This window comes from Saimiri boliviensis, chromosome 17, assembly GCF_048565385.1.
Source record: "Saimiri boliviensis isolate mSaiBol1 chromosome 17, mSaiBol1.pri, whole genome shotgun sequence".
Classification (NCBI taxonomy): domain Eukaryota; kingdom Metazoa; phylum Chordata; class Mammalia; order Primates; family Cebidae; genus Saimiri; species Saimiri boliviensis.
In genome coordinates this window covers 45,669,794-45,691,149 of record NC_133465.1, presented here as the reverse complement: position 1 = coordinate 45,691,149, position 21,356 = coordinate 45,669,794, and the positions used below count along the sequence as shown (strand labels likewise).

Here is a 21,356-nt window from a genome sequence, read left to right as displayed (position 1 = left end):
GTATGTGCTTCAGTGTGTGTGTGCTTCAGTGTGTGCACCTGCTTCAGGGCGAGTGTGCTTCAGTGTATTATGTGTTTCAGTGTGTGTGCGCTTCAGTGTGTGTGCACTTCCGTGTGTGTGTGCTTCAGTGTGTGCACCTGCTTCAGTGTGTGTGTGCTTCAGTGTGTGCACCTGCTTCAGTGTGTGTGTGCTTCAGTGTGTGCACCTGCTTCAGGGCGAGTGTGCTTCAGTGTGTTATGTGTTTCAGTGTGTGTGCGCTTCAGTGTGTGTGTGCATCAGTGTGTGCGCACTTCCATGTGTGTGCGCTTCAGTGTGTGCACCTGCTTCAGCATGAGTGTGCTTCAGTGTGTGTATGTGTTTCAGTGTGTGTGCTTCAGTTTGTGTGTGTGCTTCAGTGTGCGCGTGTTTGTGTGTGCATCTGCCTCAGCGCAGGTGTGCTTCAGTGTGTGTGTTTCAGTGTGTGTGTGCTTTAATGTGTGTGCACTTCAGTGTGTGTATTTTAGTGTGTGTGTGTGCTTCAGTGTGTTTGTGCGCTTCAGTGTGTGTATTTCAGTGTGTGTGCGCTTCAGTGTGTGTGCTTCAGTGTGTGTGTGCTTCAGTGTGTGCACCTGCTTCAGCATGAGTATGCCTCAGTGTGTGTGTGTGCTTCAGTGTGTGTATGTGCTTCAGTGTGTGTATGTGCTTCAGTGTGTTGCGTGCTTCAGTGTGTGCACCTGCTTCAGCATGAATATGCTTCAGTGTGTGTGTGTGTGTGTGTGCGTGTGTGTGCTTCACTGTGTGTGTGTGCTTCAGTTTGCATGTGCTTCAGCATGTGCACCTGCTTCAGAGTGTGTGTGTGCTTCAGTGTGTGTGCGTTTGCTTCAGTGTTTGCGTGCACCCACAACATACACTCAGGCTCCAGGCAGAATGCAGCTAGGCAGCTCAGGTTGATGCTTCCAGCAGTCAAGGTTGCCTGAGATAATAAGGACCGGGTGGCGCTGTGGGGAGCAGTGATGCTGCGTACTTCTCCCCATCTAGTCGCTGGGAGCCAGCGGTGGGCAGGGCCTACTTACAGGCTGTGTATTCGGCAGCGTGTCCTAGTGAGCCTGCACTGTGGGCTGAGGGAGGAGCAGAGGATCTGGAAACCAGGTAGACACTTCTCTCTCTTTTTAGGACTTCACTGAGGATGTCAACTGTGCTTTCGAGTTCCTGCTGAAGCTCACACCCTTGTTGGACAAAGCTGACCAGCGCTGCAAGTATGAGCTCCCCTGCTCACCCCTGCCCTACTGGAAGGCGTTCTGGGCTCTTCCCCGATCTGTGCCCGAGAAGCCTCAGGGGACTCTGACTCCTTGTTCACTCCCCTTGGCAGGGGCAGGAAGCAACAGCCCATAGTTGCCAAGTCCCCAGAGCCCCTCTACTGTCCCTCAGGCACTCCAGATTTTCCTCATCCTGAAAGAGGGAGGAGGATGCTCAGGGACCTGCTGCTCCCTCTGCCCCCCACCATCCCAGCCAGGTGCACAGTTCCCTCAGCATCTTTCTCCCTCACAGCTGTGACTGTACAAACTTCCTGCTCCAAGAATGTGGCAAGCAGGGGCTTCTGTCCGAGGCCAGTGTGAACAACCTTATGACTAAGCGGTAAGTGTGAGCACACCTGGGCTACCCCAAGAGCCCCTTGACCTCTTTCTTGTTATGATGGGGCTGCTGGGTGCCTTTCAACCTTCTGTCTAAAGTGTGGGCTGCAAGTGACTGGGATCATGCCTTGGGGTACAGGGAACAGGAAGGAAAAGAAGGCACCCGTGTCTTCAGACCAGAGTTTTACACTTAGTCACTGCTCTTTAACTCATACCCATCTTTGTGATAAAAGTAAAAATCCTAGGCCGGAGGTGGGTGGTGATAAAAGTAAAAATCCTAGGCCGGAGGTGGGTGGATTACTTGAAGGCCAGGAGTTCAAGACCAGCCTAGCCAACATGGCAAAACCCCATCTCTACTAAAAATACAAAAATCAGCTGGGCATGTGGTATGCACCTGTAATCCCAGCTACTTGGGAGGCTGAGGCATGAGCATCGCTTGAACCCAGGAGGCGGAGGTTGCAGTGAGCTGAGATTGCACCATTGCACTCCAGCCTGGGCGACAGAGTGAGACCTTGTCTCAAAAATAAAAATTCTGAATCTTCTTTTAATCCTAAATCTGCTTTCAGAGCATTTAAGATTAATGATAGGCTGGGTGGGGTGGCTCATGCCTTAATCCCAGAACTTTGGGAGGCTGAGGCAGGTGGGTCACAAGGTCAGGTGAAACCTCGTCTCTACTAAAAATAGAAAAATTAGCAAGGCGTGGTGATGTGGCCTGTAATCCCAGCTACTCAGGAGGTTGAGGTAGGAGAATCACTTGAACCCAGGAGGTGGAGGTTGCAGTGAACTGAGATCTTACCACTGCATTCCAGCCTCGGCAGCAGAGCGAGACTCTGTCTCAAAAAAAAAAAAACAAAAAAAAAGACTAATGATAAATTGCCAGGTGCAGTGGCTCACGCCTATAATCCCAGCACCTTGGGAGGCCAAGGTGGGCAGATATCCTGAGGTTAGGAGTTTGAGACCAGACTGGCCAACATGGTGAAACCCCGTCCCCCGTCTCTACTAAAAATACAAAATGTGTCTGGGTGTTGTGAGCGTCCAGCTACTCAGGAGGCTGAGGCTGCAGCCTTAGAATCGCTTGAACCTGGGAGGCAAAAGCTGCAGTGAGCTGAGATTGTTCCACTGTACTCCAGCCTGGGTGACAGAGTGAGACTGTCTCAAAAAAAAAACTGATGATAAATCAGTGATTGCGATATTGACTACGCTTCCATGAACTTCACCCCAACCTCGGAGGTTCTTATGTGTGTCCCACCTCCTCTGTGCATTTGCTTCTGGGCTTGAACAAGAGAATGTGTCAAGAATTTCTCTCCATTCTTCTTCCCTTCCTTATACAACTGGTGATGTCCACAGAAAAGCAGACCGGGAGCATGCACCCCAGCAGAAATCGGGAGAGAATGCCAACATCCAGCCCAACATCCAGCTGATCCTCCGGGCAGAACCCACTGTCACAAACATCCTCAAGGTGAGTATGCCCTTCCCTGGTCACCACGGTCTTTCCTCTTCTCAGTGCTCTATCTGCTTGCAGTTAAATAAAGGCCTCAGACCTCTGTTTCCTTTAGCTTTTACATATAGTTGCTTTGGAGGTAGTGAAAGGGGAGGCAAGGGTAGCTATCACTGATGGTGACCCGTGGGAGCTTCATTTGTACAGCACTTTCTCTTAGGCCGTCTCACATGGAAACAACAGAGGCGTGGGGCGCGGTGGCTCACACCTGTAATTCCAACATTTTGGGAGGTTGAGGTGAGAAGATCACTTGAGGTCAAGAGTCTGAGACCAACCTGGCCAATGTGGTGAAACTCCATCTCCACTAAAAACACAAAATTCACCTAGTGTGATGGTGCATACCTGTAATTCCAGCTACTTGGCAGGCTGAGGCAGGAGAATCGCTGAACCCGGGAGGTGGAGATTATGGTGCGCTGAGATTGCATCACTGCTGCACTCCAGCCTGGCAATAGAGCGAGACTCCCTCTCAAACAAAAAGGAAGTGACAGAGAAGTTCCCAGCCGTGACCTTGCCCACCCCGACCTTACCACCTTCATGCCAATGTAGATGAGGGGGATGGATTGGAGAGCAAGGATAAGTTTTAGGAACGATTTTCCAGATTGAAGTCAGAAAGACGTAGATTACATTCCAGTTTGTGAAAGAGAAAATGTGGCTAGGCTGTATCTTGGGTGGGGGGTCTTCAGTGTTCTTCAGGACTTGATTTCCTGTCCTGTCTCCAGACGATGGATGCAGACCACTCTAAGTCCCCGGAGGGACTGCTGGGCGTCCTGGGCCACATGCTATCTGGGAAGAGTCTGGACTTGCTGCTGGCTGCTGCTGCTGCCACTGGAAAGCTGAAATCCTTCGCCCGGAAATTCATCAAGTGAGGAAGGCTAAGCTCCTGACCCCAGGGCGTGCAGGGAGGCCATGTGTGTTGGCAGGAGGTAGCAGGGTAGGAGTCAGGTGCCACCCACGGGCCTAGGCAGAGCACCCTGGCTGGAGATCTTGTAGGAAGGGCTTGTTCTCACAACCTAAGTGTTCTTTTCTCTTCAGCTGAGGATGGAGTGGACGTGTTTGGTAAAGAGATGAGGGTAAAGGTTGAGGTGTTGAGCACTGGACATGGAGGAATTCTGAGCATGCCCAGTTATTAATAAGCAGCTCTCAAATTCTGTTGCCTTTTTTGGTTGCCCTGGAATTTGACATATAGAACATTGTTCCATTCAGTGAGCCATTCTCTAGGCTTTGGAAATCTTCTCACAATAGTAATACTTTTCCTGTAGCAGCATGTCTCATTTTAAGTTTAACCTGTAACTCAGAGCATGTGTAGCCCCCAGCACCCAGCTACTGCTCAGCTCATGCTCTGGTCAACACAGCCTGTCTCCATTCCTTTCAGTTTGAATGAATTCACAACCTATGGCAGTGAAGAAAGCAGTAAGTCAGCCCTGTGCATCCGCAGGCCCAGTGGGGCCTGAGGAGGGGTGTGGAGGGAGAGTGTGGGAGGGAGGAGGGTGTGCGGGAGGGAGGGGGGCACCTGGGCTCAACGTGGGGAGGCTGTGCTGCCTCCTCAGAGCCATGACCGATGGAAGCTTCCACGGAGCTTGAAAGTGGGTAATGTTGGAAAAGGATTCTTCCCAGACCATCCCTGTGTCTCGTTCCCCCCACCCCTTGTGACTTGGTTGGGTACGCTGGAAGAGAGTGCTGGGGGCCTTTGGTCTCAAGGAAGGGATGATGTTCCAATTGAGACTCAAGAAAAGGATTCTGAGCCTCAGAGCTTTGAAGGAGCCACGTGGTCCCTGACCTTCCTAGAGACAAATCCCGATCCCTGTCCACCCAGACATGGGCTCTCCCTGGTAGCTCAGCTGTCCTGTCCTTCCACAGCCAAACCGGCCTCTGTCCGGGCCCTGCTGTTTGACATCTCCTTCCTCATGCTGTGCCACGTGGCCCAGACCTATGGTTCAGAGGTGAGAAAGAGGGGAGCGGCCGGGACGGGGGCTCAGGGGAAGGAGGTAACCCGGAATTCTCCCCGCCTCACCACCCGCCCCGCCACAGCCTCTCAGCCAGTTAGTTTTGTGGGCCTCAGAAACCAAGTACCACCCCCCCGGGCTGGAGTCTGCAGAGGCCCCTTCAGCCCCATGCTCACACTGACCACTAGGTGGCAGCATAGCCCCCGTCTGCCTCCGCTGGACCGGTTTGTCCCCAGTCTTCAGGCTGGGCTGGAGCAGCAACGTGACGGGAAACAGTGCAGCCCCAGGTCTAGCGCTGGCAGGCGCTGCGCCCTCCACCCGGCTGGTGCCCCCTCTTCCCCTTTCCCAGGTGATTCTGTCCGAGTCGCGCTCAGGAGCTGAGGTGCCCTTCTTCGAGACCTGGATGCAGACCTGCATGCCCGAGGAGGGCAAGATCCTGAACCCTGACCACCCCTGCTTCCGCCCCGACTCCACCAAAGTGGAGTCCCTGGTGGCCCTGCTTAACAACTCCTCGGAGATGAAGCTGGTGTCAGTGGCCCGGGCGCCCACTCCAAGGGTGGCGGTGGGGGCACGGCCAAGACTCTCCCTGAGCCTGTCCCCTGCTCCCCTGTGGTGACTTCTCCCACGCACACCCACAGGCAGATGAAGTGGCACGAGGCCTGTCTCAGCATCTCAGCCGCCATCTTGGAAATCCTCAATGCCTGGGAGAACGGGGTCCTGGCCTTCGAGTCCATCCAGGTAGCCCCGCCTTCCCAGCAGCCTTTGCTCCCATGAGCTAGCAGCCAGTGATGGCTTGTTGTATTTCGGAAGAGCTAGAAGACCTTTAATCCAGGAGCTCATGTGTTTTTGTTTGTTTGTTTGTTTGTTTTTTGAGACTGAGTCTTGCTTTGCTGCCAGGCTGGAGGGCAGTGGAGTGATCTCGGCTCACTGAACCTCTGCCTTCTGGGTTCAAGTGATTCTCCCACCTCAGTCTCCCGAGCAGCTGGGAGTATAGGCGTGTGTCATTACGACTGGCTCATTTTTGTATTTTTAGTAGAAACGGTTTCACCATGTTGGTCAGGCTGGTCTCGAACTCCTGACCTTGTGATCTGCCTGCCTCAGCCTCCCAAAGTGCTAGGATTACGGGTGTGAGTTACCACAGCTGGCCCAAGGAGCTCATGTTTTGATATTGATCTTTTGCATAATCTAGTCTTAGCCACTCCCTCTGGCCCAAGTAGCTCTGGGAAAAATCAAACTCGTGGAGGGAGGTGTGGAATGTCGCTGGGGACTCCACCTGCTGCACTTAGATGCCCACAAAGGCTGAGAAGGTGATGGCCCAGGAATGGGAGATAGATGGTTCCCATCACCTTTCCTCTCCCCTAGAAAATCACTGATAACATCAAAGGGAAGGTGTGCAGTCTGGCGGTGTGTGCGGTGGCTTGGCTTGTGGCCCATGTCCGGATGCTGGGGCTAGATGAGCGTGAGAAGTCTCTGCAGATGATTCGCCAGCTGGCCGGACCACTGTTTAGTGAGAACACCCTGCAGTTCTACAATGAAAGGTCAGTAACCTGTCCTCCCTTCTCAGGCCCAGCAGGTGTGTTGTGAGAAGTCCATCCAATAACAATCACCCCTCTCTTTTCTGACCTTCGTGAACACGCTGCTTGATCACTCATTCACTTTCCTGTTCCTGCATTCACTCACCTGACTCGGTCAACACATAGTGTGTTTCTGTGGCAGAAACGTCTGTACGCCAGCACCTGCTGTGTGTCAGAAATGCAGATCCCAAACAGCTACTCTCCTGCCCTCAGATTCTTAAGTTCTACACAACTAGCTCTCCAAAGAACAAAGCTGTGTAACTGTCTAGGAACTAGAAACGTGTCTGTAGATTTTACAGGCCATCCCCCACCCCCAGTTATCTTTTAGGACAGTTTCCTGCCCTGGCTCTTCAGTTTTTAATTATAAAAAGCACATAAGATTTGCCATCCTAACCATGTTTAAGTGTCCTGTTCGGTAGTGTTTAGTATATTCACACTGTTATGTAACAAGTCTCCAGAACTTTCTTCTTGCATCTCTGAAACTTCGTACCCACTGAGCCACTTCCCATTTTTACCTCCCTCCAGCTCCTGGTAACTACCATTTTACTTTCTGCATCTAGGAATTTGACTACTTTATACTTTTTCTTTTTTTTTTGAGACCCAGACCAGAGTGAGTCTCACTGCAACCTCAAACCTCTGGGCTCAAGTGATCCTCCCACCTCAGCCTCCCGAGTAGCTGGGACTACGGGCCCACATCTGGCTAATTTTTTCTATTTTTTTATAGAAACATGTTCTTACTATCTTGCTAGGTCTTGAACTCCTTGCCTCAAGTGATCCTCTCACTGTGGACTCCCAAAGTGCTAGGATTGTAGGCATGACTCACCGAGACCTGCTGAATTTGATTACTTTTTAGATGCCTCATTTAACTGGAATCATACAGTACTTAACATTTCGTGACCAACTGACTTCACTCACCATGATTTCCTCAAAGTTCATCCATGTACTAGCATGTGACAGAATTTCCTTCCTCCTTAAGGCTGAATAATACTCTGTTGTGGGCTGGGTGTGGTGGCTCATGCCTGTAATCCCAGCACTTTGGAAGGCCGAGGCGGGTGGATCACTTGAGGTCAGGAGTTCAAGACCAGCCTGGGCAACATGGTGAAACCTCATCTCTACTAAAAATACAGAAATTAGCTGGGCATGGTGGCAGGCACCTCTAATCCCACCAGCTACTGGGAGGCTAAGGAGAATTGCTTGAACTCAGGAGGCAGAGGTTGCTGTGAGCCGAGATCACGCCACTGTATGCCAGCCTGGGTGACAGAGTGAGACGCTGTCTCAAAAAACAAAACAAAAACAAAAACAAAAACAAAAAAAAACCTCTGTTGTGTGGCTATATCGCATCTTGATGATCCCTTCTCTGTGACACTTGAGTTTTTTCCACCTTTGGGCTACAGTGAATAGTGCTGCTGAGATCATGGGTGTTCACCAGCCAATATGTTTTGGGTGTTGCCTTGCAAGGTAGCTGTTGAGAATGTCATTTATATTTAGAGACGGAGTCTTGTTCTGTTGCCCAGGCAGGAGTGCAGTGGTGTGATCTCGGCTCACCGCAACCTCCGCCTCCTGGGTTCAAGGAATTCTCTTGCCTTAGCCTCCCGAGTAGCTGGGATTACAGTCATGTGCCACCACGCCCAGCTAATTTTTGTATTTTAGTAGAGATGGGGTTTTGCCATGTTGGCCAGGCTGGTCTCGAACTCTTGACCTCAGGTGATCCTCCCACCTCAGCATTCCAAAGTGCTGGGATTACAGGCGTGAGCCACCACGCCCAGCCTGAAGATGTCTTTTCTTTTTCTTTTTCTTTTTTCTTTTTTTAAGATAGGGTTTCACCATGATGGCCAGGCTGGTTTTGAACTCCTGACCTCAGGTGATCCACCCATCTCGGCCTCCCAAAGCTCTAGGATTACAGGCGTGAGCCACCACGCCTGGCCCTGAAGATGTCTTAATAGAGAGAAGGAAAGCATTGAGCTGAATGAGGTTTGGGAGGGTCTGGAAAAGGACCTCTCATCTTCCTCTTCCTTCTTTTTACTTTCTTCTCTCATTTCCGTTCCTCCTCCCCCACCCCTACCAAATAGGGAGCTTTTGCTCTGGTGTAATCCATTCTAAGCTTCCTAAGTCCTATCTGGGTAAGGGATAGAGGGAAGTCTGTGACTCTATTGTGCAGGTGAGAAAAGTGGCTCTAAAAGTCATAGCAGCTTTCCCAGAGCCACCCCGCATTCCAGGAACAGTCAGCACTCGGCCAGGTCTGTATTCACATCCAAAGCCTCTTTCCTTGTGAAAATTCCTGGATATACACTTTTGTCTGCCCAGCTACCAGGGGCCGGGAAGAATCCTGTGGGGCAGCCCTTGGCCCTCTCCTGGAAGGAACTGTTTTCTTTGGGAGGAAGCCAGGGCTAGGCGGGGACCCCCAAGTGGCCCAGGGGGAAGTGATTGTGTTTATTTATGCAGCAAGTTGGCAGGGCCCAGGCCTGAGGAGTGGGGGAAGTTGGAGAGTGAGGGAAGAAAAATGTGAATATCTGGCTGGAGTGGCCAGGGGGAGGAAAGCCCCTGCCCAGTCCCTGTTTATAGGCTTTGTGCACTGCAGGTGAGAGACCTGCCGGGAGCAAGGTTGGGGCCAGGTCACCGGGCGTCCCCTCCCCCAGCACAGAACTGGGCTAATTCCTGAGGGAGATTTCCGTCACCCAAGTCCAGGGAAAAGTCTGGCATGGGTATTTCCTCCCCTCCCCTCCCCGCCCCGCCCCACAGTGGCACCTGAGCCTCAGGTGCTCTCGGCCCCCCCAGGGTGGTGATCATGAACTCCATCCTGGAGCGCATGTGCGCGGATGTGCTGCAGCAGACAGCCACGCAGATCAAGTTTCCCTCCACCGGGGTGGACACGATGCCCTACTGGAACCTACTGCCCCCCAAGCGGCCCATCAAGGAGGTGCTGACGGACATCTTTGCCAAGGTGCTGGAGAAGGGCTGGGTGGACAGCCGCTCCATCCACATCTTCGACACCCTGCTGCACATGGGCGGTGTCTACTGGTTCTGCAACAACCTGATTAAGGTACTTGGGCCGGAGTGGCTGTGGGCCAACGCGGGTCCTGGGCCCTGGTTCCCCACACCTGGCCTGGTCACCTCGCCTTCCCTGAGAGGCTGCGGTGAGCCGGATAGCCCCCTGGGGATGCGTCGCCTTGGGGTTGCCTCCTTGGGGAGCTCTGGCCAGAGGCTGGGATTCGGCCTGAGGGGTGCAGCAGCACCTGGGGCCCCTCTGCGGGCCTTCCTGGACAGCCATGCTGGAGTGGCAGAGTGTCAGTGCCTCAGATCCTGGGCCCCCGGCTCCTAAACTGACTCTGTTCCCACGCACCAGGAGCTGCTGAAGGAGACGCGGAAGGAGCACACGCTGCGGGCGGTAGAGCTGCTCTACTCCATCTTCTGCCTGGACATGCAGCAAGTGACCCTGGTCCTGCTGGGCCACATCCTGCCTGGCCTGCTCACTGACTCCTCCAAGTGGCACAGCCTCATGGACCCCCCGGGCACCGCTCTTGCCAAGTAGGATTCTCTTTAGAGCTTGGTACCATCCTGGGGGACCGGGCTTTGGGGAGCCCAGACACAGCCCCTGGGGTTTCTCTCACTGTCCCCCTTTTTCTGGAACCCTTTGCCAGGCTGGCTGTGTGGTGTGCCCTCAGTTCCTACTCCTCCCACAAGGGACAGGCATCCACCCGCCAGAAGAAGAGGCACCGCGAAGACATTGAGGTAGGGCCCCTCTGTTTACTTGTTAATTTCCTGCGGATTCAGCACTTCCTGAGGGAAGCAGATGTGGTGTGATTGGTCAGGGATCTGCGGGTGGCTCGTGTGGCCCCAGACTGCCCGTGGGTACGAGGGGCCTGTAGGATTGTGGGACGGGTGAGGAGAGAGGGGCTGAGACCCCGCTGGCCGTGCCGACCTCACCCGAATTGGAGCTCCAGCTCTTTTCCTTGACAGCTGGAAACGGAGGGGTTTAGGGGTACGTAACAGTGACTCTCCCACCCTCTCTAGGATTACATCAGCCTCTTCCCCCTGGATGATGTGCAGCCTTCGAAGCTGATGCGACTGCTGAGCTCCAACGAGGATGACGCCAACGTCCTTTCGAGCCCCAGTGAGTGTGTGGGCTGGCGGCACGCTGCCCCCTTTCCTGGGAGTGCGCTCCCCGATGCTGCCACTCTGCCGCTGCCCCAGCTGGAGGCATCTTTGCAGCTGGTCAGAGAGGGTATGGCAGGGACCTGTGCCGTTCTATCCCCCAAGGGGGTGTTCTGTGTCCTGCCCCTGGAGAAGACGTTGCTGTTCTTGCTCCCTGAGGCTTGAGGCTCCTCTGCTCAGGTCTAGCCTGGCCCATAGTTCCACCCCAACCCCCGCCCCCTTCCTCACCCCAGGATTGAGGGGATGACAGGCCACCCAAGTGAGTTCACTGCCTCAGGCACAGCCTGTACCATTGACTCACTGGCTCTGACCTTCCTTCCTTCCCCCAGACATGCCCAGAGAGGCCCGCGCTGGGGCTTAGGGCTACCCCCGACCTTCCTGCCGAAGAGCACGCCCCCCGCTCCCCCGGAGGCCATCCCTCTCACTGTCCTTGCCTCCCTGCCAGGCTTCCTGTCAAGGGCTCCTTCTGTGGCATTTAAATTTTCCTGTTGTCAGAGATTTCTCCTGAGCCTGGATGTTTTTCTGAAGGCTTTTGGGGACTATGGGACCAACTACACACTTGATCAGAAGAAAGATGCTAGGTCTGCCACCTACCAGCCCTGTGACCTTTAGCTAGTGACTGAGCCAGCCCCTGTCTGGGTTTCTCGTCTGTAAATGGCGCGTTGTGAGGAGGAAATGCCAAGGGCCCCTGGCCCTGTGTGCTCACTACACGTTAGTTTTTCTCTCTCATCTCTGTTGGGATCTCTCTGTATCCAAGGCCCCTCTGTGCCCTTTTTATTTTATTTTTGAGTTGGAGTCTCTCTCTGTCTCCAGGCTGGAGTGCAGTGGCGTGATCTCAGCTCACTGCAGCCTCCACCTCTCGGGCTTAAGCAATTCTCCCGCCTCAGCCTCCTGAGTAGCTGGGACTACAGGTGCCTGCCACCTAGCCTGGCTAATTTTTGTATTTTTAGCACAGATGGGGTTTCACCATATGGGTCAGGCTGGTCTCAAACTCCTGACCTCAGGTGATCCACCTGCCGTAGCCTCCCAAAGTGCTGGGATTACAGGCATGAGCCACTGTGCCCGGCCTGTTTTTTTGAGACAGGGGCTTGCTGTGTAGCTCAGGCTGGAGTACAGTGGCACCATCTTGGCTCACTACAGCCTTGTTCTCCTAGGCTCAAGCAGTCTGCCTCAGCCTCCCGAAGAGCTGGGACTATAGGCTTTGGCACCACGCTCAGCTAATTTTTACATTTTTTGCAGAGATGGGGTCTCGCTAGTTGCCAAGGCTGGTCTTAAACTCCACGGCTCAAGCGATCCTCCTGCCTCAGCCTCCCAGGATGCTGGGATTACAGGAGTAAGCCATGGTGCCCAGCCTCTCTCTCTGCTCTTGATCTCAGGGTCTTCTCTGGGCTCTCCATATACCAGTTACGTCCGCTGGGTGAAAGTTGGGTGGGGGCATCCCCGGGGAGCAGTGCTTTGGCACCCGGCAGGCTGTTTCCCAGCGCTCCGTCTGCTCCGTCCCACAGCAGACCGGTCCATGAGCAGCTCCCTGTCAGCCTCTCAGCTTCACACGGTCAACATGAGGGACCCTCTGAACCGAGTCCTGGGTGAGTCCCCCACCCTGCTGCTGAACCTGGGGCCTCCCGGTGCCCCTCCCTTCCCCTCGTGCCCCTCGTTGCTGGCTCTCCTGGCCCCCAGGCTCCTGTCTAGTTCCCCCTTCTCCCCTCCCCGGTGACACCCCGTTTTGGGGGCGTCCTCAGCACGCCCTTCTTTTTCCTTTTCAGTCCCACCTTCTCCCAGAGCCTGACCTTACCCCCTCTCATGGAACTCCCTCCTGTCACTCTCCCCCCGCTCTCCACAGCCAACCTGTTCCTGCTCATCTCCTCCATCCTGGGGTCTCGAACCGCCGGCCCTCACACCCAGTTCGTGCAGTGGTTCATGGAGGAGTGTGTGGACTGCCTGGAGCAGGGCGGCCGAGGCAGTGTCCTGCAGTTCTTGCCCTTCACCACTGTGAGTACCGCCCTCCCTGGGGTACCGCCCTCTCCCGCAGGTGCTGGGGCCTCGGGCAGCCCTTGGTGCAGGGAGGGGTCTCTTTCTTCTGGGACAGCACAGCTGCCACCAGCCGTCCTGCAAGGAGCGTCTGTCTGTCTGCGGCAGGTGTCGGAACTGGTGAAGGTGTCAGCCATGTCCAGCCCCAAGGTGGTTCTCGCCATCACGGACCTCAGCCTGCCCCTGGGCCGCCAGGTGGCTGCTAAAGCCATTGCTGCCCTTTGAGGGGCTTGTGGTGGCCGCAGTGGGGGCTGGGGATGGGCCCAGCCCCAGGCACCTTCAAGGGGAGCAGTGAGGAGAGATGAGGCGTCGTGGCTCACGTCCCCTCTACATGGTGCAAGAGCCTCTGCAGCTTCCCGCTCCTGCTCCTGACTCCTGACTCCAGGATGTCTCCCCGTTTTTTCTTTCGAAATTTCCTCCAAGTCTGCCGGTACCTGAGGAGCGTGAGCAGCCTGGTCCCTCGGCCCGGCAGTCACCCCTGTGTTCGCTCACCCCAGTCCAGGAGCAGTCTTACCTCTGAGGAACTTTCTAGATGCAGAGTGTGTATATATGTACATGTATTTTTTTTTTTTTGTAATACATGAGGGAAGTCTGCCTTTGTTTATTTGTAAATAAAGCTCCTCGTGGATCCCTTTATGCCTGAGTGCTGTCCGTGTCGGTGCCATCTGGGACAGGGCACAGCGTCCTCTCCCTGTGCCCAGGGAACAGCTCACTCCTGTGGTGAGGAGGAGGAGGAGGAGGAAGAGGAGGAGGAGGAGGAGGAGGAGGAGGAGGAGGAGGAGGAGGAGGAGGAGGAGGAGGAGGAGGAGGAGGAGGAGGAGGAGGAGGGGGAGGGGGAGGAGGGGGAGGAGGGGGAGGGGGAGGAGGAGGAGGAGGTGGTGCAGAGGCACAGGGTCCTATGTATGCTCGCTCAGCTGGGGAAGGGCTGGGGGAAGAGCAGCTTCCCTTCCTCAGAGCCAGGGTGGCTGGCCTGCTGCCCCCTCCCCCAAAGCCAGCTAGCTGTACCCTGAAAAGGGAGCGGCTTTGGCTCAGGGCCCCACAGTGCTGGGGCAGGGTGGCCTGCTCTTCTGTCTCCTGAGCCTGGCCCAACCCCGCCCACACTGACTAGCCTGGGATATGATCTGTTGCCTCCAGAAAAGGACTGGGGAGCTAGTGGGAGGCGGGAGTTGAGGGGGGCTGGACCTTCCTGTAACCTTTCCTTGCCTGCTTCACACATCTCTGAGCCCCTAGGTGGAGGACTCCGAGCTGGCACTGGGTGCTTCTGACCCTGCTTTCCAGGAGCCACTGGCAGGGCAGGGGAGGTGGGAGGGACTGAGGAGGTGAGAGAGAAGAGGCTTGGGCAGATGGTAGACAGGTGCCGGGGGCCTGGCGGGAGCACCCCAGAGCCACACAGGAGTCCTTGGCTGCAGGAAGGCCTCACACCTGTGGCATGGCCTCTGGACCCCCACTCACCACAGCTTCCCACCCTCCTGGGCTGTGAGCTCAGCCCTCCAGCCCACAGGGCTGCCGCAAGCAGGAAGTGGGTAGCTGGGGTGAGTGCAGAGAGTGAGCCTGACGAGGAGAGAAACTGACCCCAGTGGCCAACTTGAACTTGGCTTCCTCTTTGTGAGCAACTTGATGGATGGGCTCGAGTTTATGGAAGATGGTAAATGACCAGGCTGGTGTGGAGGCTCAGCGCCCCCTGGCTTCATCTCGTCTGGCTGTGCCCGGCCTGTGAAGCCCACCCTGACCCCAGGCTCTCTGTTCCAGGTTCTCATGGTCCCTGTGCCTGTCTTCCCCACAAGGCTGTGGCTGCTCAAGTGCAGATGCCACGCCTGCTTTGTTCCCTGTGTGTCCCCAGCACTTAGCCCAGCGTCTGCACGGTGCTAACATATATACACACACGTGTATTCCATATATCTATATATGAGTGTCAGATGAGCTCAGGAACCTTCCTCCTCCTCCCTGCGCCTCCTCCCTGGTTCCCTCTGGTGTCTCCCACCATTCAGCCACCTCCGCAGCCCCTGGCCAGGCCCCAGGTGGACTCAAGAAGAAGAAGGAAGGACATGACTGGAGACAAACACTTTATTATACTGAAGCTTGGTTACAATGTGATAGTGGAGAGGATGCCGGTGAGTGGGGGGTGAACAGGTGGAGGGTGACAGTCAGTCGAGCTTCTTTTCACACATACACCGACACGATTCCTCCTGTCTGTTCCCTCCCACATTCCCAGTCCCTGTCTAGCAAGGCAAATGTCCAGGCACCTGCCCGGCCTGAAAAAGAGTCACAGTCCTGACCCTGGTGGGGGCAGGGCAGGTGTCCCGAGGGCACCAGAAAAATGGGCATCACACGTCGGTGATGTCTGAGCTCTCATGTGGGGAGTCAAACTGTGCCCCAAAAGTCTTAATAAAAACAAGATTCCCCAGCAGATCTGTGGGACCTCAGGGCTATGCCTTCCAGCTCTGGCTGCCTCTGCTTGTCCACTCACGCCCAAGGGGGTGCAGGGCATGCTGTACAGTCGGCTGAGGCCAGAGTGACGGGCGCAAGGACCCAGATGGGGAACACTGTGTTTAAATATTAAACAGGGATTTCTTGTCTCCCACGTGGGAGACCTGATACTCTCAAGGGCCCCAGGTGCAGACCCTGGGGCCCAGGGCCCACTGCGGCTTGTCCCAGCACCCACCGCAGAGCCAGGCCTGGGGAGCAGTCACAGTAATAAATACTTGGTATTTACCTATCCACCTCCCAGTCCAGGGAATGGGAGGACAGGAGCTTTTTCTCACTGCTACAGGCAGGAGAATGAAACTCAGAAATGGAGGGAAGGGCACAGAGGCCTGGGGCTCCCTTCTGCTCTTCCCAGTCTTTAAATATGAGGCTTAAATAGGCATAAATATTAAATAGCGATAAATACATGGGATGGGAAGGGCTTGGCTCAGGGCTGGGCAAGGTGGCGTAGAACGCGGTGCACCAGCTCCAGGAAGCTCTGCAGATGGGAGGCCACCAGGAGGCCTCCCACCCGGCGCTGGAAGGCAGAGGGCAAGGCTGGTGTGGCGCCACGGGTGGGCTGCAGGGCAGGGGCTGTTCCCAGCTCTTCCATCTGTGGGGGAAAAGCTGCGATCAATGGCTGGGCCCTGCTGGGTGGGCGTTATTACAAATGAGGAAACGCTGGGGGCTGAGCACGGGCAGGGCCCATACACAGGCCTGGCTGCAGTGCCTGGAGTGCCAGCATGACCTTGGGGACCCTGCCCAACAAGGCTCACCTGCTGCCAGATGGTGGTGGCAAAGTCAGCGATGTCCAGGCGCAGCATGTCCAAGGTGGGGGCCAACTCGGGGGAGATCCCTTCCAGGGTCTGCAGGAGGCCCTGGTAGAGGAAGAGGCCGCTATGGAGCTGCCTCAAGCAGCCTGTCTGGGGGACAGAGCGGAGAGTTAGGGGGTGCTGTTGGAGACACTCCAGTCATGCCCCCAGCTTGGAGCCTGGGTACCTGGGGAGCCAGGGGTGTCCCTCCTTTCTTGCCCCCCACCCATTAGCCTTGTCCCCTCCTGACACTCACCAGCTGTAGGGCCTGGCTGGAGCAGCTGCTCAGGGAAACCTGGGGGATGCCCAGAGAGTGCCTGAACAGCACCATCTCCTCGAGGTGGCACATCTTGTAGGTGGCACACTGGGGATGGAAGGATGCTGAGTGAGACTTCCCCTGGCCGGGTCGCCACTCCTCCTTCCCTGGTCCTCCCTGTCTCTGGTCTTTCCCCTCCCTCCGCGTCCTGCCAGGCCGTTCAGTCCCTCTCTGCCCTGTACCTCCACCCTGTGATCTCCTAGGGGTCCTGGTCCCTTCTCCTGACTGTGATTCCCCTACTCCCATCCCAGCCAGCCCTCCCTAGCACTGTTCGCACCAAGCACCTCCTCCCCCAGTCCCTTCCCCGCCTTCCCCAGCTCCATCTTTCCTAATATGCCCCCACGTCCCTTCCAGAGGATGTCGGCCCCATAGTTCCCTCCCCCTTAGCTCTCCCCACCGGGGTTCCCTCCACAGCCCTCCCGCCAGCCTCACTCACCAGCTTCTCCTGCAGCTCCGTGCCATCGCCCTGGACCTTCCTCGCTTGCTCTAAGCACTTGAGCAGGAAGCTCTGGGGCAGGGAGCTGGCAGGGCCCAGGGGGGTGGCTTCCTGCGCTGTCCAGAGTGCACTGTGCCATAGCAGCAGCTGCAGGGCTGGGGACAGAGCGGGCTCAGGAGACATGCTGTCCCCTCTCGGGGACACTGGCGCGTTTAATCCCCATTCCCAGAACGGGGATCCCCAGCCCCTCTGCCATGCCAGCCTCCCTCCCATGCCAGGGCGGGCAGCTGTCCCATCCTGGGCCAAGACACTCACCCACCAGCTTCATGGGGCTCTGGGCGGCAGGTCCAGCCATGGGTCTGGGTGGGACTAGGCTGCAGGCTCTGGGTTGTTTTGGGGCCCAGCTCCAGGGGGGCCTTTATACATAACCCCTGGAGGCCTGGGAGGAAATTACCTGGGGCACGACTAAGGCTTAGTAATAACTTCCCAGGATTTATGCAAATTTGGTGTCCAAGACAATGAAGGGGGGTTGGAACAAAAAGCCGTTTGCGAAAGTTTTGTGAAATTGTGGAATCTCTGATCCTTCTTTGACGTCGCCTTGCCCCCCTCAAAATCCCTTCCTCCCGCTGCCCCGCCCTGGTCTGATAGCCCCAGGGTGTTTGAACAGAACAGCTGAACAAAGGCTGAGCGGCTGATAGATACCTGGAGGCCACAGCAGACCTGTGGGGAAGGGTCTCCCTCCCTGCTCCAGCAGACTTTGGGGGCAGCCTCCTTTGCCCCTCTCCTTTGGGATTCTCAAGTTACCTGCCCCCCAGGCTCCCAAATTCTAAGAGTGAAAGGAAAAAGCTGGTTGGCTCCATTCCTACCCCCAGACTCCCGGGAGGCTGCCTGTCTGGGTGACCTCCTGAGGGCCCCTACCTAAGATACTGACACAGAGTCTTGGCTCCTGTGCCCACCCCACACTCGGATAGGTATGTACCATTGAAAGTTCCAGGCTGTCCTGTCCCAAGCTGATGAGCTGGGAACTCCCCAGAATCCCTCCGCCCATGACTCATTCAGCTAAGCCCCTGGAATCCCGGTAGAGACCAGAGGAAACCGGATGTCTGTCCCAAATGAAGCAAGACCCTTCCAGACGACTGGCTCACCTGACCTTCCACTTCCACGTGCATGACCCCGACAGCAAGGTCCTCAAGGGCTTTGGAAATGGGGCACGGAGACATGTGGCTTCCCTGGCCATTCATCCTTGAAGTGGACATGAGCTGGGGTGAGAGAGTGGAACCACCCCCATCTTCGCATCCTAGAAGCATGCAGCGTTAGTGCTGGAAGGGTCCTTGGAGTCTGTTCCAACCCTGTGAACTGGGCCCGGGAAGGAAGTGCCTTGCCCAAGGTCATGGTAAGTGACAGAATTGCAGCCTGGGCCTCTGGCTCAGGCCTGAACATTTCCTACAGACCACCGGGCCTGCGTGGGGCAGTCTGACTGACCACACCCGAGACTGTCACCTTCTGTTCTAATTAACCCCAGGTGCCAAGAAACAGACAGCTCTGGATGAGGAATGGCCACGCTGTGTGGGGCCATCTCTGGCACTTGGGGGCCCCCTGGTGGTCACCGCTGGCAGAGGCGTCACCTGCTTACACATTGCTATCTGGACCCATCTCCAGCAGCTCCACCTCAGCTCAGGGGCTCAGCACCTCGCACTGATGGGGCCCAATTCTGTGCCCAGCTCCCTGGGAGTGGAGGGTGCTTTTCTTTTTTGCGACAAGTCTTGCTGTGTAGCCAGGCTGGAGTGTTGTGGCATGATCTCAGCTCACTGCAACGTCCGCCTCCCAGGTTCAAGTGATTCTCCTGCCTCAGCCTCCCGAGTAGCTGGGACTACGGTCATGTGCCACCACACCCAGCTAATTTTTGTATTTTTAGAAGATATGGGGTTTCACCATGTTGGCCAGGATGGTCTTGATCTCTTGACCTGCCCCCCTCAGCCTCCGAAAGTGCTGGGATTACAGGCATGAGCCACCACGCCTGGCTGAGGGTGGGTTTCTAACAGGACCATGGAGGGCAGGAAATCCACATTCTTAAACATGTTGCCTGGCAACTACTGCATATGTCTTATATGTCTTTATTACACTTTTGTCATTTCTTTTTTTTTTTTCGGGGAGAGACAGAGTCTCACTCTGTCCCCCAGCCTGGAGTGCAGTGGTGCAATCACGGCTCACTGCAGTCACCTTCTGGGTTCAAGTGATCCTCCCACTTGAACCTCCTGAGTAGCTGGGACCACAGGCACGGGCCATCACGCCCAGTTAATTTTTGTATTTTTTTTACAGAGAGGGGGTTTCACCATATTGCCCAGACTGGACTGGAACTCCTGGGCTCAAGCCGTCCACCCGCCTTGGCTTCCCAAAGTGCTGGGATTACAGGTGTGAGCCACCTTTGTCATTTCATCCCGTCAAGCAACTTGTGTGCGGTAGCTGAGGGAAGGCCTCAGAAGTGAAAGGACTTGTTTAAGATCACAGAACCAGCCAGTGGCTGAGCCTGGCGGGATTTGCAGTTAGATCATCTTCCCAAGCCCCTGCTGTTTCCGTGACACCACGTTCCTGTCAAGAAAGCTGTACATCTTGAAGAACAGCTCAATCCAGACTTCAGCCCCACGTGAGGGAAAATAAAGACCAAACAGAGAGCCAGGGCTTCTTACCACCGGCCATGACACATGGGGCTGAGCCGGACTGGAGGCTCAGAAGCCACCGTGATCTGATGTGGGGGCAGGCTCCAAGGATCCCCGGTAGTCACTCTTCCAGCTTCCAGAAGGCTCTCCCAGGTATTTCTTCATGGTCAGAACTGGCTGGCAGCTTCCCCTCCCACTTCCTGTTTCACCTGGTACTGGCCTTATGGCCTCTTTGTAAAGGATCTGGACTAACGCTCATTTGTTGTTGGGGGGAGTGTAGATTGTAAAAAATCTCCTTGATGGTAACTTGGTAGTGTCTCGTTAATGTGGAAATGTGTATGTCCGGTGACCGAGCAACTCTGCTTCTCAGATACACCTCAGAGCAGGAGTACACAGTCCTGAGTATGTTCGCTGAGTCGGGCTAATTTTTGTATTTTTAGTAGAGACGGGGTTTTGCCGTGTTGGCCAGGCTGGTCTTGAACTACTGACCTCAAGTGATCCACCCACCTCGGTCTCCCAAAGGGCTGGTATTACAGGCATGTAATACCATGTGCCTGGACGACTTTTACACTTTTAAATGGTTGAGGGAAATTTTTTTTTTTTTTTTTTTTTTGAGACGGAGTTTCTCTCTTGTTACCCAGGCTGCAGTGCAGTGGCGAGATCTCTGCTCACCGCAACCTCCGCCTCCTGGGTTCAGGCGATTCTCCTGCCTCAGCCTCCTGAGTAGCTGGGACTACAGGTGTGTGCCGCCATGCCCGGCTAATTTTTTTTTTGTATTTTAGTAGGGACGGGGTTTCACCATGTTGACCAGGATGGTCTCGATCTCTTGACCTCGTGATCCACCCGCCTCGGCCTCCCAAAGTGCTGGGATTACAAGCGTGAGCCACCGCACCCGGCCTGGGGGAAAATTTTTTAAAAGACAATTTCATAAAATGTAAAAATCATATGAAATTCAAATCTTGGTGTCTATAAAAGATTCATGTATGTATTGTTTATAGCTGCTTTTGTGCTAGAAAGGCAGGACTGAGTAATTGTGACAGAGACTGTATGGCCCACAAGCCTAAAAAATTTACTGTCTGGACCTTTGAGTTTGCAAACTATATATATAGTATATATGTACCAGGAAACATTTACAGAGCTTTATATATTCTTTATTATTATTATTATTTTTTTTTAGAGACAGGGTCTTACTCTGTTGTTCAGGCTGGAGTGCAGTGGCATGATCTTGGCTCACTGCAGCCTCGACCTCCCAGGCTCAAGCTATCCTCCCACCTCAGCCTCCTAAGTAGCTGAGACTACAAGTGTTCAGCACCATGCCTGGCTATTTTTTTGGTTTTGTTTTTGAGACAGAGTTTCACTCTTGTTGCTCAAGCTGGAGTGCAATGGCACAATCTCAGCCCGCTGTAACTTCTGCCTCCCAGGTTCAAGCAATTCTCCTGCCTCAGCCTCCCGAGTAGCTGAGACTACAGGCACATGCCACCATACCTGGCTAATTTTTTGTATTTTTAGTAGAAACAGACTAGCCAGGCTAGCTAGAAACCATGTTAGCCAGGCTGGTTTTGAACTCCTGACCTCAGGTGATCCATCTGCCTCGGCCTCCCAAAGTGCTGGGATTACAGGTGTGAGCCACCACGTCTGGCCACGTGGCTAATTTTTTAAAACTTTTTTTTTTTTTTGGATATGAAGTTTCACCCTGTCGCCCAGGCTGGAGTGCAATGGTTCGATCTCAGCTCACGGCAACCTTTGCCTCCCGGGTTCGAGCGATTCTCCTGCCTCCTCAGCCTTCTGAGGCTGGGATTACAGACACCTGCCACCACACCCAGCTAATTTTTATATTTTTAGTAGAGATGTGTTGGCCAGGCTGGTC

The 21,356-nt window shown here is 54.9% G+C and overlaps 2 protein-coding genes and 1 non-coding gene across 10 annotated transcripts in view; 2 read left to right on the top strand and 1 right to left on the bottom strand.

The window, feature by feature from the left end:
• The window catches only part of MED24 (mediator complex subunit 24), a 33,629-nt gene extending 20,188 nt beyond the window's left edge, over positions 1 to 13,441 (top strand). For 5 of the 8 annotated variants that reach the window (XM_010330675.3, XM_010330668.3, XM_010330667.3 and 2 more), the window contains 16 exons: positions 1,153 to 1,235; positions 1,528 to 1,614; positions 2,958 to 3,069; positions 3,792 to 3,970; positions 4,481 to 4,518; positions 4,966 to 5,048; positions 5,401 to 5,579; positions 5,690 to 5,789; positions 6,414 to 6,589; positions 9,401 to 9,665; positions 9,969 to 10,150; positions 10,264 to 10,354; positions 10,637 to 10,736; positions 12,283 to 12,363; positions 12,618 to 12,766; positions 12,914 to 13,192. In XM_010330675.3, the coding sequence (XP_010328977.1) occupies positions 1,153 to 1,235; positions 1,528 to 1,614; positions 2,958 to 3,069; positions 3,792 to 3,970; positions 4,481 to 4,518; positions 4,966 to 5,048; positions 5,401 to 5,579; positions 5,690 to 5,789; positions 6,414 to 6,589; positions 9,401 to 9,665; positions 9,969 to 10,150; positions 10,264 to 10,354; positions 10,637 to 10,736; positions 12,283 to 12,363; positions 12,618 to 12,766; positions 12,914 to 13,030 (2,022 nt within the window). In that variant the 3' untranslated portion in view covers positions 13,031 to 13,192. Of the gene's footprint in view, positions 1 to 1,152; positions 1,236 to 1,527; positions 1,615 to 2,957; positions 3,070 to 3,791; positions 3,971 to 4,480; positions 4,519 to 4,965; positions 5,049 to 5,400; positions 5,580 to 5,689; positions 5,790 to 6,413; positions 6,590 to 9,400; positions 9,666 to 9,968; positions 10,151 to 10,263; positions 10,355 to 10,636; positions 10,737 to 12,282; positions 12,364 to 12,617; positions 12,767 to 12,913 lie in introns of all 8 variants that reach the window. The other 3 variants (XM_003942826.4, XM_039476882.2, XM_039476881.2) reach the window with 2 other exon arrangements.
• Positions 4,797 to 4,900, top strand: LOC120367071 (small nucleolar RNA SNORD124). The gene has a single exon (XR_005581563.1). It is a non-coding gene; the product is annotated as a small nucleolar RNA SNORD124 (small nucleolar RNA).
• Positions 13,442 to 14,855: 1,414 nt separating the features above from the next.
• Positions 14,856 to 17,220, bottom strand: CSF3 (colony stimulating factor 3). Its single transcript, XM_039476879.2, has 4 exons — positions 16,833 to 17,220; positions 16,337 to 16,444; positions 16,045 to 16,191; positions 14,856 to 15,881 (listed from the first exon to the last, which is right to left on the bottom strand). The coding sequence occupies exons 1-4, from the start codon at positions 17,103 to 17,105 to the stop codon at positions 15,717 to 15,719; spliced, it is 693 nt and encodes a 230-aa protein (XP_039332813.1). The 5' UTR covers positions 17,106 to 17,220; the 3' UTR covers positions 14,856 to 15,716.
• Between the last annotated feature and the right edge of the window lie 4,136 nt (positions 17,221 to 21,356).

Coding starts and splice junctions, on each gene's coding strand:
- CSF3 (XM_039476879.2), bottom strand. CDS start 17,105: ATGGGAGGGAGGCTGGCATGGCAGAGGGGCTGGGGATCCCCGTTCTGG. Junction 16,445..16,832: donor CGGAGCTGCAGGAGAAGCTG/GTGAGTGAGGCT, acceptor TTCCATCCCCAG/TGTGCCACCTACAAGATGTG. Junction 16,192..16,336: donor CCAGCCAGGCCCTACAGCTG/GTGAGTGTCAGG, acceptor TCTGTCCCCCAG/ACAGGCTGCTTGAGGCAGCT.